This window comes from Lynx canadensis, chromosome C1 (assembly GCF_007474595.2).
Source record: "Lynx canadensis isolate LIC74 chromosome C1, mLynCan4.pri.v2, whole genome shotgun sequence".
NCBI lineage: Eukaryota > Metazoa > Chordata > Mammalia > Carnivora > Felidae > Lynx > Lynx canadensis.
This window is the reverse complement of record NC_044310.1, coordinates 162,211,225-162,227,321: the sequence shown is the minus strand read 5'-3', so window position 1 is coordinate 162,227,321 and position 16,097 is coordinate 162,211,225. Positions and strand designations below refer to the sequence as shown.

The 16,097-nt window shown below is 50.8% G+C and overlaps 1 protein-coding gene across 1 annotated transcript; it reads right to left on the bottom strand.

Moving 5' to 3' along the window:
* Nucleotides 1-2,621: 2,621 nt before the first annotated feature.
* SP9 (Sp9 transcription factor) lies at nt 2,622-5,160 on the bottom strand. The gene is made up of 2 exons (XM_030327274.2): nt 5,140-5,160; nt 2,622-4,108 (listed from the first exon to the last, which is right to left on the bottom strand). Exons 1-2 carry the CDS (start codon nt 5,158-5,160, stop codon nt 2,672-2,674), a joined length of 1,458 nt encoding a protein of 485 aa, XP_030183134.1. The 3' UTR covers nt 2,622-2,671.
* Between the last annotated feature and the right edge of the window lie 10,937 nt (nt 5,161-16,097).

Sequence of the window (16,097 nt, the reverse complement as noted above, 5' to 3'; positions counted from 1 at the left end):
TTTGAGCGGGGAGAGAACATGGTCAGAGAGGAAAACTCGAGGAAGAAGAGCGGGGTACCGAGGCTGCGAGGACCGCAAGAACGAGGATAGGGAAGAAACCACGGAACCCCACGCTGCAAAATGCCCCTCTGGGGACCTTAGCTCTATGTTTTATCGCCACTTTGCTACTTGGCTTTTCAGAGCAGAGTTTGCGAGAAAACAATTTGTTGGTTGTTAATAACAATAATTTATTTTTTCTTCCCCCCAAATCAAACCTCCATTCAAGTTCTCAAGATGGACAGTAATAATAATTTTTTAAAAAATTCCACTGGTGCTGATTTTGTTTCCTATTGTGTGGGGGAGCCTTTTCGAAATATTTTTATTCTGTAAATATGTACTTTATTTTCTAAATTAACATTTTCGAATTGCGAAATTATCTCATTTACCAATTTTCTTTTTCGTCTCTCCCTCTCTTCTCCCTCTCTTTTAAACTGGGGCTGTTAAGTTGGTGGTCAGGAGACAAAGAGAGTGAAAATAATTTTCATTTCAATAATTGCCTTCTGGTCAATTTAACTGTGCCTTATTTTGAAAGAGACTGTCTAAATGAGATTCCTGTCCCAAATGTGTTCCCAGGCCTGATCCCAGCCTTTAATTATTCCTGAGTTTTTTTTCTTCAGAATAAGACGCCGCACTGAGTAATCACAAAGAAGTCAGAGAGCATCCTTGAACCTTTTCAGAAGCAGCGCCACTGATATTCAAATAACCTGCGAGGGCCATTTGACGGCGCGGGGACCTAGGCATTTCCAATTCACTATTTGCATAGATCAGCCGTCTTTGAAAAGGAAAGGAGCAGTTGTCTTCCATAACATTAAAAAGCCTAGTTATCAAATCAAGTGCTTAGTTTGGGGGCTTTTAAAACGTTTACATTTTATCTCAGGTTGCCCTTTACCGTTTGACATGCAAATTTGGTGCAGTTAATTTAGACAATTAAAAAGATCTTCAAGGGAGCTTTGTCACGGAGAATATTTGGAGTTTTCCCCGTGGACCAGCTGAGATAAAGTTGGCCAGAACAAATGATGTCTAGGAGATTAATTAGATATTTGATAAGACATGAATCCCTAATAAGGGAATACAAGGCACAGGGGGCTGCTGTGTGCTCTAAGTCAAAATTAATAACATTTAACAAGATTTTCATTTAGGCATGAAATGTCTTTTCCGGGGTATTGACTCTAGCGATTTATTCCCCTGAGTCACCTCCCAATGTAGAGGGCCTTGGGAGCTAAAAGACTTCTTTTAAAAAGCTTTTTTCTTTCACAGATTGTTTTTAAATCGCTTCTTAAAAACAAACAAACCCACTGGAGTTTTGTCTGACCCCTCCCGGGAGGTGTAGGCACCTACCCAGTTAAAGCTGCCAAGGATCTTGGTTTTATTTTAGGCGCTCCTAGAGTTTTTAAATGTCACCTTTTGAGAGCTCTCTCATTAAGTAATACAACTACACATTCTTATAACCCAATTTAATTTACACTATTGATATACAAATAAATAATTTTGACTTCTCAAAAACGTATATGTATTATGGCTTTTATAACTCACATAAACCTTACATTACCTAAAACTAACATTAAAGGAATTTTTTCCCAACAAAAAAAAAGTCGACCCACATAAAGGATATTGACAGGGGAACAGGATTAAAAAAAAGGAAGTGTATTGTTCAGAGTCCTTTAATAATACCAAAATGAAAATATGATGTCAAGATTTTCTTCATACAGATAAACGCATTTAATTTCTTTAGATGACCTTAACTTACGTGTTTGTGAGTGAAATGATAACTCAACATCTTAAATATCTTTTACATATATACTGACTTTCACAAAGTGCATCAGAAAATTAAAAAAAAAAAAAACTCCCTGAATTTCAGGAATTCACCAAAAAAAAAAAACCTCTATTCGAATGAACATTTACAAGAAAATAAAAAAGAACACAATCTTTTGAACCCTATTTATACAGATGTTATGAAATACAGAGAAACTGTCACTAGACTTCCAGTTTAATTTCTCACCTTAAGCCTTTTTTGATGCTTCCTTTTTAGGAAAAAAGTCTCATTGTAAGTAGATATCAAGCAGGACTTGGAGCATTTTATATATAATATAATCCACACAAAGGGTCTGTTTTTATAGGTCCCGTTTGTTTTCAAATATTCTGACAGTCCTTTGCAGAGTGGTGGCTTGTTTTTTGAGAAAAGGAAAGAGAAGGGTAGTGGAGGGGGGGGGCGATGAGGGAGGTGGGAGCGTTTCTGTGTATTGCTCTTCGCTCGAGAAGTTTGTGCGAGTGTTGTGTGTGTGTGCGTGTGTGCGTGCGCGCGCGCGCGCGAATGTGCGTGCTTGTGGTTGTAGATCTCCGGTGTGTGTTCATGTCTGTCTGTGTGCAGTTTTTTTAGTGTTGTTTGTGTCGGAGGGTGGTTTGCTTTTGTTCCAGGATCACGAGTTCGATTCTCGTCTGGGCTGGGATAGCAGAGGGGAGCTCCTGGCTTGGCCGGCAAGCAGCGGCCGGGCAGCCGGGTGCTGCTGCACTTCGTGCTGGCCCGGGGGCGTCACTGGAGCCCCCACCCGTCCGTGCCCCGCTCGCTGGCCCTCCGAACCTCTCGCTCGCTCTCGGTGTCTCTACTCGCTCGCTCGCACCTCTCGCCCGGCCTCTAAGAGTCGTTGGGGCCAGACGCGGCTTCCTTGCCTCCCGCCGAGGCCGCCGCCGCCGCCGCCGCCGCCGCTGCAGCCGCCGCCGCAGCCGCCGCTCGGGCGGCACTGACGCCGGAGTCGTGCAGGATGAGGTCAGGGGACTCGGAGCGGGGCGTCTCCAGGTTGCTGGCGTCCGTGTCACTGTCGCTGCCCTTTTTGCCCCCGCCACCCCCGTTGTGCGTCTTAATGTGTTTGCTCAGGTGGTCGCTGCGCATGAAGCGCTTGTTGCACACCGGACATGCGAAGCGCTTCTCGCCCGTGTGAGTCCGCAGGTGCCGCTGCAGCTCGTCCGAGCGCGTGAAGCGCTTGCCGCAGAAGAGCCAGTTGCACACGAAGGGCCGTTCGCCCGTGTGCCAGCGCAGGTGCGCTTTCAGGTGCGACGTCTTGCCGTACACCTTGCCGCAGCCCGGGATGTGGCAGCTGTGCAGGCCCTTGCGCCGCAGGCTCGCCCCGGCCGGGCCCAGCCGCTCCGCCTCCTGGCAGTTGGGGCAGTCGCAGGTGGCGCGGCCGGAATAGCGGCGGGCTGAGCGCGCCGAGCTCCCCCCGGCGGCGGCGGCCGCGGCGCCCGAGATCATGGCGCTGGCGGCAGCAGCCGCCACCGCGGCGCTGGAGTCCGAGTAGGAGGGCAGCACCGGCTTGAAGCCGTCCTGAGCCAGCAGGTGCTGGCTGGTAGAGAGCAAGTGGGAGGCGGCGGCGGCCGAGGAGCCGAGGCCGGTGGAGCTGAAGGCCGAGTGCGTGAGCGAGCTGAAGTCGGGGTTGTAGGTGCCGAGCTGCGAGTGCAGCGAGGCCTGGGGGGCGCCCGAGTGCAGCGAGCTCTGGAGCCCCCCAGCGGGGTTCTGCACCTCCAGCCACGAGCCCGGGCTGCTGTGCACGTCCCACCACGACGACGCCGCGCCGTTGGTCACCTCGCCCGCCGCCAGCGTCGAGTGGAAGCCTGACTTGTACCACGACTCGTACGGGTGCGCCATGCCCACGCGCGGGTACAGGCCGTCGGCCGCCGTCGTGTGCACCTTGGAGATGAAGGCCGACTGGCCGCCCGCCTCCTGCGGGGACACTCCGGCCGCCGCCGCCGCGGCGGCCGCCGAGTTGGAAAAGAGGCCGCCGTAGTCGCTGCTGAAAGCGGACGACGTGGGGGACGTGGAGGCCAGGCAGAAGGCGCTGTTGGCTGCGCCCGAGCCGCCCGCCAGGCCGCCGGAGCCGCGGCCACCGGTGGCCACGGCGAAGCCCGAGAGGCTGGAGCCGAGGTTGCAGCTGGACGAGGAGCGCTTCCAGGGGTGGAAGCCGCCCTTGGCGAAGGCGCTCGACTCTGGCAGCGTCGTCAGCGGGCTCGTGTTGCCGATCTTGTTGCAGGTCGCCGCCAGCATGGCCAACGGGGTTGTTCCGAAGCGCGGCTCTTCCTAAAGTGGGTGGGGTGAGGGAGGGAGCAAGGAGAAGGAGGGCAGGAAGAAGTGGGAGGAAGACACAAAGTGCACCCGTGAGCAGCCTCGTTTCCCCTCGACTGGTCCCGGGGGGTCGTGGCTCCTGGGCTCGCGCCTCCTCCCCGTGCGCTTGCCAAGGATGCGCCGCGCCCCGCACGGGGCAAGGGCGATCCCAAGGGTGAGGGTCCCGGCGCTGGAAAGTTGTTCTCCGGTGGGGCTACAAATCAAAGATGTCTCGGTTCTCCCCGTCTCAGCCGCTGCAACCCCTACGCAGGGCCGGATTCGGGTTGCTCGCCTCCCGCTCGCCGTAAGCCCGATCCTCTCATTCAGGCCCCCAAATCGCCCTTCGGGTAAAGCACGGAAGTAAACACATCGACAACAAACACCGGGTGAGGGCGGAGGCGGCCGAAACAGCGGCTCAGGGGCGGGGGAAACTTGGGGCACTCCTCCCAAGGGTGACTACGACTTGACTCTTTTTAATAGAAAACGTTGTTTTAAATGTTTACACCCCCCCCCCAAAAAAAACCCTTGATTATGAAAACAAGAATCCGAGGAGAAGGGACCCAGCGATGGATTTCAAAGTCACAGGCAACTGGGGAGCCACAGAAGTGTAAATGTTTGTTAACGTGACTACACGGACTGAAAAACGATTAAGGCTGTTTTCTGGAAACACCACTGTCGCGTAATTGCAACAATCCCCGAAGCAAGGGGGGGTGGGGTATAAATCACCAGGGGAAGAAAAGAAACCTCTAGATTTTCTTTTAAGCCACAAAAAAAAAAAAAAAAAAAAAAGGACTAGCTTAACAAATCATTTTCTTACAAAGGCATCTCCTAGGTTTCAATAACTTGGAAAGAATCAGTCCCAGAAATGTGGAAAGTGCTAAAAGGAGCTGAAGCTGCAGCTGCAGTCCGGCAGCAACAGTTTTTCCGGAGCTGCGGACGCGGAGAAGCCATAACGAAAATTTGCTGCAGTTAAAACAAGCAAATGCCTTGTCGCACTTCCGACTTACCCCGAGTATAGACGTGGCCATAGCAGGTCCGTAGGCTGCGCGGCGGGGCCAGGAGCGGGACTGAGCCTGGCGGCTGCTCCGGAAGGCTGCTCCGATCCCGCGCAGCTCCCGCGTCCCCGCGCTCGCGCCGAGCGGACTCCGGGCTCCCGCCGGCTAAACTCAGCCTAAGTGCGAGGAGCACCCGCTTTGAAGTGCCGCTGGCTGCGCCTCTCGCCCAATGAGGGCGCAGGCGGAGCAGACGGGAGCTGCTCCGCAGCCAATCAGACGCGCCGAGGGGCCCAAGCCAGGGCTCCCGGCGCGTGCCAGTCAAGGCGGCTAGCGCTGTGTTGGGGGGGGGAGAGGGGGGGCCGCGGGCTAGAGACTGAAGAAATTACAGTGCAATTAAAAATTTACACTCACGCACTAAGCCAGGTTTAAGTAGCGTTGAGACTGAGACACAAGCCCCCCGAACCACCCCGAGATGATGCAAGTTAGGACTGACAGTCCGATTCCACTCCCCACTTGTGGGAAAGAAGGCAAGAGGGGAGGGGGCGCCCTGGCGGAGGCCGCACTGGCAAGGCCCAAGTAAAGACGGAAATGTCAACGCTCACTTTGTGTGTCTAAGCTCTCGCCTGCGCAGCACAACTTCAGCTGGAATCCATCATTCTCCCTCGCAATTTTATCATTGTGTTCTACCCAGTTCCTTTTCCCCAGTGGATTCGGTTTTACCCACTCCAGAGTCACATTGAGGAGAGGGCGCGAAAGGACAACTCCTCTGAGAGGAGAGAAATAGGCCTCTGTGTCCAGGTCTACACCCACAGACTTGTTGGGAGGGCCTGGAGCCTGCGCATCCCGCTATTTTCCCCCAGAGGTCTAAGTGACTTCCTAATTGTCGCTCTGGCCTCTGACCCAGGGGGTAATACAAGTGCCACTCACACCAGAAGCTTCTAGTGGTAATTGAGGGCACCCTTTGTACCGTTTCGCCAGCGCCTAGATACCAGGTTAACCCAGTTGTCAAATACGACTAAACAGTGGGAAGTGCTGATTATCTGCCGGGTTTCGCTGGGGGCTGGCGTGGGGGTGGGAGGCATCAGCCCATACAACACGCTGCACGAAGCCGCTTATTTTCACGTTGTAACAACTTTGGAAACAGAGACCGGCGTGAGCTGCGTCCGCCCCCACCGCCACCCGCGCTGAAGCTGCAGCTTGCTCGGCTGTTTGTTTAACCGGGTGAAGATTTGCATGTCACGTTTCACCCTGGAGTCGAGTTTTCTTGCCCCAGCTTCAACCCGCTCCCACTCCAGAGCCCCTGGGCCTGTAGAGGCTCTTTTGCACAGCAAGGGCACCGTGTTGAGAGATGGGTTCCCCCATCCAGAGCACTGCTTTCCTGGACACGCTCCAGGAGCCTCTCTCGGGGACCTCCATCCGCGAGTGCGGGGGACAAGGCCACACGTGGGCGCCTCCACATTTTGTAGGCTGAAAGCATCATGAAGTCCTCTCCGGATCTTGTCGGTGTGAAAAGAGGTGTCCTCAAACTGACAACTGCGCGTGCTAGAGTCCCTCAGCAATCGCTGAGCTGTTTGTTTTTCTTTTTGGATCTCACTTTGTCTTTCTTCTTCAGGGCAGTTGGAGCTGCTTTTGAACCAGAAATGCCAGCGTCCTCGGACAGACCTGGGTACTACGGGTTTAATGTACCGCATTCCCCTCCAAACCAACATCCTGCTTTTTAAGAGACATTGTAAACCACAACCTCCAAATGCTTGGGTGCAAAAGAGTTGTTGCGGAGGGGAGTAAGTGAGCACGAGTGGAACTGTGCCCCCAGTGTTTTCTCTCCTCTTTGCAATATCTCTTGGCCCAAACGTGCGACCACTGTGGCTCTTCTCCCGGCCCTAAGATGGAGCCTGCGTGCGTCTCAGTGCACTCGGTGGGTGGGAGGGCTGTAAGGATTGCTTTCTTTGCTTATCGTTATAATACCTTCGCTTAGAATGGTGCCCTCCCCCACTTTAGTTTAAGGTGGCGAAAGCACCGAGGAAAATGTGACAGAGAAAGAGGGGGAGAATCGGGAGACTAGCGCGGCGAAGCTGGAGCACTGAGCCCTGGGGGATTGTGGTGGAAATCCGCGGGGGGAGGAGGGAAGGTGTCAAAAGCCCCCCCCCCCCGGGTGGGGGGGGGCTCGGGGTGGAAGGTTAAGGGAGAATCCTGGCAGACTGGAAGAGCCAGAAAGCCCGGCAGGGGGACCCGGAGCCGTTCCCAACAGGTGACTTCTGCCCTGCAAGGGGAGACCGGTCTCGGCTTCCAGTAGAGTCTCCGTGTCGATTTACTAATAGAGGGATTGTTAAGTGGCAGCGAGGCGTTTCCGACTCACCCACCGCAGCCCGGTAGGAGAAGCGCAGAGGTTTCCCCTTACCACCTCCTCCCCCACCTCCAACACACCCCCTCCTTAAGGAAACCTGACAACGTAATAAATAAGACAATCCGAAAAGCCACTTAGCACTAGTGACATTTTCAAGTCAACCATTTAAAACAGCTCACGCTGGTACCTAGGGCTCCGGGAGTCCTGGTCGCCTTCCTCTTCTCCTTCTCCTCCTCTCCTCCCCTCCCCCTCCTGCCGTTTTCAATGTGGTTCCAGCTGTCAGACTCTCTACGTGGGTACTCGGATATTCCTTTAGATACACGCATCCGGATCACAATAAAAGTTAGGGGAATCTTCCAAACGAACGCAGGCAGATACCCCGGCCACTGTAACTCTAAGGTGGGGCCCCAAGGAGATCTTTCCAAAGAGGTCCAGTTTTTTTTTTTTCGTGTGACAGATTTTTTCATCCTCTAAAAAATCTAGTTTTTAAACAAAGATCAATGTGTTATGCTAAAGTGTTGAGCTGACTGTTAAAACATTTGGGGAAATAATGACAATGTAACAAAGGCCTGGTTTGGAGTGAATCATCACCCTTTTAAAAGTTAAAGCAATTTTCGGGAGAATAGCTTTCAGCAAACGCTTTACATTATTCAAAACGGCCAAATAATGCTCTATTATAGCGCCTGAATGCTGCCAGTCAGCCCCTAAGTGCAATTTGTGCAAAGGCCCCGGTGCCTTATCTCCACTTCTTTATAAAGAGGTGAATATAAAACAATTTCTTCCAAACCCAGACAGAGAGCACGAAAATTGCTTCCCTTTCTGCAATCAGGGCAATTTAACTGGAGTGCAATTAGCACTATTAAATGTCGATTCTGCATAAACAAATCTGACTGAGCAGCGAAAGTGGGGTGAGAACCTCATATACACTGAAACTGATTTTTTAAAATTATGTATCCGGGTCCTTTACAATTGATCCGTGACGTTTTCATCTTGGAATATATTTACATCGTAAATACACTATGGGAAATCAACATAATTTTTTTTTTTGCAAAAAAAAAAAAAAAGCAGTAGGAATCCTAATAAAGAAGAATAGGGTAATTAAAGGGAAGAGTTCACTTCCTTTGAACAAATATTGTTTCTCCCATTTTGCCTCTCCCGAGAGCTTTGATCCGAGCAACTGCTCAAGTTGCTGCATTTAGAAGGCAAAGCCGGAGAAACAATTCCGTCATTAGCGCTGATCCGAAGGATTGGAGCTCCTACACTACAGGAAAAAAAAAAAAAAATGCTTCTCCCCGATGCACAGGAAACAGGGTGGGGACGGGGAGGACCAGCTATCTTCGGAATAATTCGAACTATTAGGTGACTGTCCAGTCTCCCTGGGGCTTCGGCCAGTCGCAGAGTTAGCAGCGGATACACAGCACCAAGGTGGGGTGAGGTGGTGCTGGGGAGACTTGAGGATGTGGGCGGGAGGGGAGGCGCTGGGGGAGGAGGAACCGAAGGTTTTCACACAGGCCCTGCTGGCTGCTGCCAAAGCCTCGACCACCAGGACCGAGATACCCCGGGGGCGGGGACAGGGGAGAGGGAACAGAGAGGAGCCCGTAAAAAGCATTTATCTGACCTGTCCTCCTCCAACCTGCCTTTATTTACTTATTTGGTAAGCCACAGCGCTCCCTTTTTTAATCATTTGCTCAGTTAATTACGCTTTTCATTTGCATGATCTACACTAGAGCAGTGATTATCAGGTCAGCACGGTGTGGGAATTGGGGAGATACATTAATAACTTGAGTTTAAAAAAAAAAAAAAAGGCTACCCCTGTGTACCATAGTCGCCTGCCATGAACAAGGGCGAAGGAAGCGGGTACAGACGGAAGCGCCTGTTGAGTGCAGTGAATCCTTTCCACAGTTGGAGCTTGCCAGTTGTGGGTGCAAATGAAATGCAGCTTTTGATTAGAAGGGAATCTTTTATAGCTAACACATATTTATGTTTTAAAAAGCGCCAGCCTTGAGATCAAATGAATGGAGAAAATTAATTGAAAATTGAGGAACTCTCCCACAATTTCTGCTGAGCTTTCATTTAATACTTGTTCTATAACGCCCTAATTCCATCCCAACCCTGGCAAATAAAAGAGCCAGGAAGGATATTTTCTCTGCCTCAGGAGTGTTACTCCTATTTAGAGGGGGCAGGAGAGGCAAATCCCTCTTGCCTATAAGGTCTACTGGAGAAAGTGAAAACCCCTAGTCTATTAAGTACACTCCAAACATTTGCTATACAACTAATTTTCTGCTGCTGGATGTATCTGGGCCTCATATTTTAAGCCTGCCTTGATCTGTTTATCTGAGCCAAAAATGCATTAACAATTAAAGGAAAGACTCTGGTGTGTCAAAGGAAGGAAGGTGACTGTAGACTGTGTGATGATTTTAATGACTGCAATTATTGGAAGATTATTCAACAACATCATAGATTTGTTTACTGCATTACTCGGAAACTATGGGGGGCCTATTCAGATTGGAGTTTTACCTTCCTCCCTCCCTTACCAACTACCACAGAGGGGTCTTAGACCTAAGCAAATGTGTCATTCAATGTTGGCTTTCTTCTTTTTAAGAGCATTCCTACCAAAAACGAAGCACAATTTGTTGCTTTAGCCTGAACTTAAATGGAACCACCTTTGGAACATTAAAGTCATCTTTTGAGCTAATAGTAAAACATTTTAAAAGCCAAAGGCCAGAGGATTCTGCTCATCGTTCAGCTCCCCCCAGCCAAGGTAGCAGTTCCTTCCGTTTTAGTCTTTTGTAGGCAGCTTTTGAGAATACTTCCAACTTTACCTCTTCCATCCAGGGCTTGGAGGAGACACTACAACCACACAAGATGTTACCCAAGAGTCTAGGCATGTCTCAAGGATTCCATGTTGGAGAAAGTTTGGCTTTTTCTTCCTTGCTTTTAGCATGCCCCCCCCCCCATTTATTTCCTATCCCAACTCCTGGTGTTACCAAGTTAGAAATAAGTAAATAAAAAGAAGTGTATGACTAAGAGAATACCGGTTTGCAGCTAAGGAAGTTTTTACTCTACATACAGATATAAATGATGCAAATAAGGAAAGTTTCTCATCTGATATAAGCAAGAATCAATAAATCACAGCCTGGGCTTTGCTCATTAGAGAATTACTAATTTACTAAAGAAAAAAAAGACAATTATAAATTTGGAAGTAAGCTTTGAAAAGAAAAGGAAAAAAAAAAGAATAGTAAATATCTCCACTTAGCCCCCTTTCTCCCTCCCCTGAGGCACTGAGACTGTGGCCTGGCCACTGCAGTGCTCTTCCTTGGTCTGTGATCACCCAGTTTCCAGATTAAGGAGGACTTGGGCTGGAATGAAACCTTCCCCGTTCAAACAGGAACCTGCAGAACTCTGCAAGTGGCAATTAGGAGCCTATTACAAGCCATTAGATTGATCAATGTACCTTAAACAATGCGAATGATTTATATGGCTGATTTATTGGGGGGGGGGGGCGGGTGGAGAGGGTGGACGACTCCAGCTTCTTTATATCCGTTGCACTGTTCTGGAGAAGACCCGGGTTCAGCCTCTGTTCATCACTGCTTGGAACCAATTTATTTAGAAAACTTTACAAGCACAGATACAGGCTCGCCTGGCTCGTCCGGTGGGTGGCGAGATGCACATTCTTTGCCCCTTTCTCTACTTTCTAAGGAAGAGCTTAGAAAGACCAGGGCCAGGAGGAGCAGCCGGGGGTCACAGCAAGCCACTCCCCTAACGGAGGACACACCGCCCGAAGCGGTCCCAGCAGCCTTCCTTCCCCCGGTCTGTCCCCGGAGAGGGAGAGGATGACTTACATACTTGTTTAACGGAGTGTTGGAGAGCTGTGTGGCCTCCTAATTACGGCAGGAACACAGAACCATTAGCCCTGGAAGTTTCAGGCGTGACTCGGAGAGGAGCAGCTACACAGCTCCTCGCGTGCACATGACGCGGGGGTGGAGGGGTGGGGTGGGAGCGGATTCTGCGGAACAGAACTCCCAGCTAGGGCTGACTATTTTGGCTAATCTGGAGAAGACAAAATTACAACAGAGTTGAAGCCATCAAAGCTGGCCCCCGCCACCCCTCCTCCCGCCCTCCTCCCTGGCCCAAAGTCTGTTTGCAGTTGTCTTCTCCTCTGCAGACGCTCGTCGGTCTTCTCACGACAAGGAAATTCCTGCCAGTTTTTCCAGAGCCTGCAAGGAGAGGACAGATGCACTTCACACTTCTCAGAGGAGAATTCCCTTTGTCTTATCTCCCCCTCCCCCAGTCGGCTTCAGCTCTGCGACGAGGAAGACTCAGCCCAGGGAAAGATCCTGGGCGCGGAAGGGGGCGTTTGTAACCGAACCCCACGCCCAACTCTGCCCCTGCGGGTCCCTCCTCTTCCTCCTTCCTCTTCTTTCTCTTTCCCAGGCTTCTCTCTTCCTTTCCCCCCTCCCTCCTTCCAGTCCTCTAGATCTTCTTACCACTCAAGTCTTCTCCCGGGTTCCCGCTCCCAGAGTTGGGGCAGGCACCGCTTATTCCCCAGCCTTAGTGGTTTGGCGGGAAAGGGCTTCGTCCTGGCTTGTTCATGGATGTCTGGAACAAATCCTTGCGTGCGTGCCTAAATGTGGAATGGGAAACATAATGCGTCGATAATGAGGCACAGAGGGAAGAGGGGGAAAAAACAGAGAAACCACTTGCTTTGGGAAAAGTTGCTACCTGGGTCCTTTGCAGCCAGTGTGGGATGGGAGCCCAGGATTTGCAAACTCTTCTAGGTGGGTCGCGATTTCACACACCCACATCGTATCACTACTGCTGCTGCTACTACTACTACTACTACTACTACTACTACTACTCACAGACACACACACACACACCCAACTGCTCTCATCTGCCCTTTGTAACCCCACATCTCGCTGTCCTGAGTTCTTCTCTGAATTAGTTCCTTTCAATCCTCTGCTTCCTAGGACTGATTTCTCAGGGCCTTTCAGGTCAGTGAGAGGCAGAGGAAGAAGGTCGGTTATAAGATTCCTACCAAGGACCCAAGGACCCCTGGGCTGTGATATCGCCGGGAACAGGCCTCTCCTAGGGTCCACACGGTCGTGCTTTCTGGAGTCCTGCCACTCTGGAGTCCAACCCTGCGTGCTGGCCTCTCCTGTCACACCCACCGATGGATGTCACACCCACCCCCATGGCAAGGCCAGACTGACACCTCCACCCTGACTCGCTTCTTGGAGTACACACGGGGGAAGAGGGAGGCTCCGCACGCAGTAGACACGTGCGCCTCCTCCTGCCTTCCTCCCTCTGCCGCACGCAGAATGCACATTGATGACACAGGCACACTTACTCGGGCACGCGCCAGCAGCGTCCACCGTCCTTCCCAGCCAGGCGGCAGCAGGCGAGACGGCCTCGAGGCAGGTGACACCGCCGCAGGGAGGCGGGCTTGGCGCCCGAGATGCCTACCTGGGCGCGGAGATGTTCAGGTCCCCCAAAGCCCGCTGCGAGCCTCCCCGGTTTCGTGGCCGGCGGTCTCTCTGCTGCTGCTGGGCCTCGCCTCAGCCTCCTGCCGCGCTCCCGGAGCGGACTCCCGCTCCGCGCGGGGCTCCGCACCTCCGCCCGCGTAGCGCCCCCCACCCCCACCCCGGAGCTCCTCTCTTCCAGAAGGCTGCTGCCCGCCCGCCTTCCATAGGCTCAGCTACATCTGGGATGCATTGCCCCCTAATTGTCAACCCCATTATTGTGATCAAGCGAACGTCGCTAATCTCTACATTTATTGTGTAGGTAAATAGAGGCTGCGTTTAATCAATACGCAGGGCCCCAGCCCTCGCAGCGCCAAGTAACTTAAGTCAACGGTGAAGATTTCAGTGTGTGCGTAATTATAGAGCACGCGGAATATTCACTCCAGCCTAATCCCGCAGCTCTCCTCTGACCCGGGGTAGCGGGAGGAGGGAACGTGAGGACTCTCCACCCTCCAAGGGATCGAGGGACGGCTCCCTCCGGGGAAGAAAAGGATTTTGTTGCAGTGACGCCGTGCACCCGGCGCAGGGGCCTGCGGCTGGACTGGGGACCGCTCTCACTTCCCAGCGGCCAAATCCCGCGCTCGGCGCCCTCTCCCTGCGGCCTTTTGGATCCCGCCACTCCAAACGAATCTGCCGCAGGGAGGAGGGTGGTTCCGCGCTCGTCAGGTCCCCGCCGGGCGGGAAAACCGAGGGCGGGGCTCGGGAGGCGGGTCGCCGGGTGCTCCAGTCGCCCGGGCCTCCGCGAGCTCCCTTTCCCCGGGCTGCTCCCTTCCCCGCCGGAACTCCCGAAAAGGCCAAGCCTGGGCGCGCAGAGAGCGGGCTATTGGCGCTTCTTCTTAAATAGTTATTGTTTCTTAATTAAGAGGACTTTAGCCCAACCCGTGGGAGAGGATCCGGGATTCGCAGCAGGGGATGGTCAGGCCTGGGGAGGTTGGCTCTGGAGACGGTCGGTGTCGGCTCCAGACTGCAGCCTGGCTGCTGGAGTGGCCTTAGAGTGAGGGCCTCAGGGCCACGGAGGGGAGAGGGTCGGTTGGAAATCTTTCCGGTGGCTGCTGAAAGCACCCGAGCTCTCCCGACGCTCTGGAGTGGAACCCAGGAGGTTAACCCTACAGTTTGAGACACTAACACTTTCTCCTTGAGCGTTTTGTCGCTGGCCTTTCGCGTTTCTCGTGGTGCCTCTTTCTCCGCTCCATTCCCAGGAATGTTGGATATAAACAACCAATAACTCCGGGTGTAATCAGATACCCGCCTTTTTCGTGGAGTTGTCCCGCTTTATTTAAATAAGCTGGATTCTAAAGTCAACTCATCATTTGCAAGTTTAGGGTGTCGGGCGCAACCACCGAACTAAATTACAGCTGGAGCTTGAATGAAGGCCGACAGTGCTGGATGGCAGCTGGCTGTTTTTAATTTTTGGAATTGAACAGCCCTCCTATAAGGTATCTCTCTCTGCTTTCTCTTTTCCTTAAAAGTGGAATAGCATTTAGAACAAGAGGAAAATTAAACACAAATGTCAGTACAATCCTCAAATCCTTTTTCTATTACTTCTTCCTGAGCCTCTTCTCTGCAGGCCCCAAGCTTCCATCCGAGCCCGTGACTCTCCTCATCAGATATTTAGACCTTTCACCACCCTGGCTGCAAATCAGTCACAGGACAGATAACTATGACTTCAGACTCTTTTGAGTGGAGATGTCAACTTAACTTGTGGGGGGCCATGGCTGTTTTTAAGGTAGGACAAGGAAAAGAAAGGCAAAGGAGCTGATGGCCAGGACTGCTGGGCCCTTTGGGACTTTCAGGAGCTTGGTATGAGAAAAGGTCCACCACTTAATGCTGTGATCTTGGGCAGACCAGGAAACTTCTGTTTCCTCCCCTCTAAACTGAAGCTAATAATTTAGATTTGAAAGGATTGTTCTAAAAGCTAAATAAATTATATAGGGCTACCCTATATGTAAATATGCTAAACATTTAATAGTTGAGCTCTAAAAAAGTTCTTGCCTTCTGTTTTCCACTGAAATAGCATTCCCACCTAAAACTTACTGGGGAGCTAAAGCCCAAATTAACAGCTACTGTAAGACAGAATTTTCACTTATGTGTGGAAAGCACAGGGTCTAGTACAGAATTTGGTTGGGTAAAGATGAATGCAGTAAGAGCTAAGGGCTGCCTGTCTTGGAAGGAGTAGGTTAGCTGCTCCAATCAGCAGCACATTTCATGGTCTGGCTTTCACAAGTCTGCACATGGGAAAGAGGAGGCCTTGTCTCTCCTAGAGATGGCTAACATTTGTCCAGCACTTATTATATGCCAGGCACTCTGCCAGGTGCTTTATACACAGCATCTCATTTAATCCACATGATAATCTTATCAGGTGAGTATTACTGCTATTTCTCTTTTTAAACTTTTATCACGGAAAATCTCAAATATGTATTTAAAAGCAGAGAGAAGCTGATAAATGAGCCCCTCTGTGTTCATCACCCAGCATCAACAATTGTCAGCTCATAGCCAAGCTTGTTTAATCTCTAGCCCATCCACTTCCTCCTCCCTTATTTTGATGCAAATCTCAGACATCATATCATTCATTTGTAAATATTCCAGTTGGTCTTGAAACAGCAAGACTCTTTAAAAAACCCAAAATCATAATACCATGTTATAATCATGCCTAAACACATTTGAAATAACTCCTTAATATTATCAAACATCTAATCAGTGTTCAAAGTCTCCCCAGTTGTCTCATAAATGCTTTTTACAATTGCCTTTTTTCCTTTCAAATCAGATCTAAGCAATACCCACACGTTTCGTCTCTCAAGTCTCTTTTAATGTATAGGCCCTTCTCCCTGTTTCTTTCCTTGCAATTTATTTATTGAAGTAATGATGACATTTGTCCTGATATCTTTTTTTTATAAATGAAGAAACAGGATCTGAGAAGTTAAAAGAATTTAGTAAAAGGTAGAAAAGGAATTCAGTCCTAGCTATGTCTGACTCCAGAGTCCAAGCCTTTACCGACTTTATCATATGCCCTTTAAAATCAAGTGATGAAAAGCAAGACACAGGAAAACACAATCACCCATAAAAGATTTCAGAACACGCATGACTCTCCTAAGTAACCAGTTCCC

What these genes read in the sequence shown, in the direction of transcription:
- SP9 (XM_030327274.2), bottom strand. Translation starts at nt 5,160, where the DNA reads ATGGCCACGTCTATACTCGGG. An exon ending in TGGCCACGTCTATACTCGGG is followed by an intron (nt 4,109 to 5,139) that starts GTAAGTCGGAAG and finishes CACCCACTTTAG; the next exon opens with GAAGAGCCGCGCTTCGGAAC.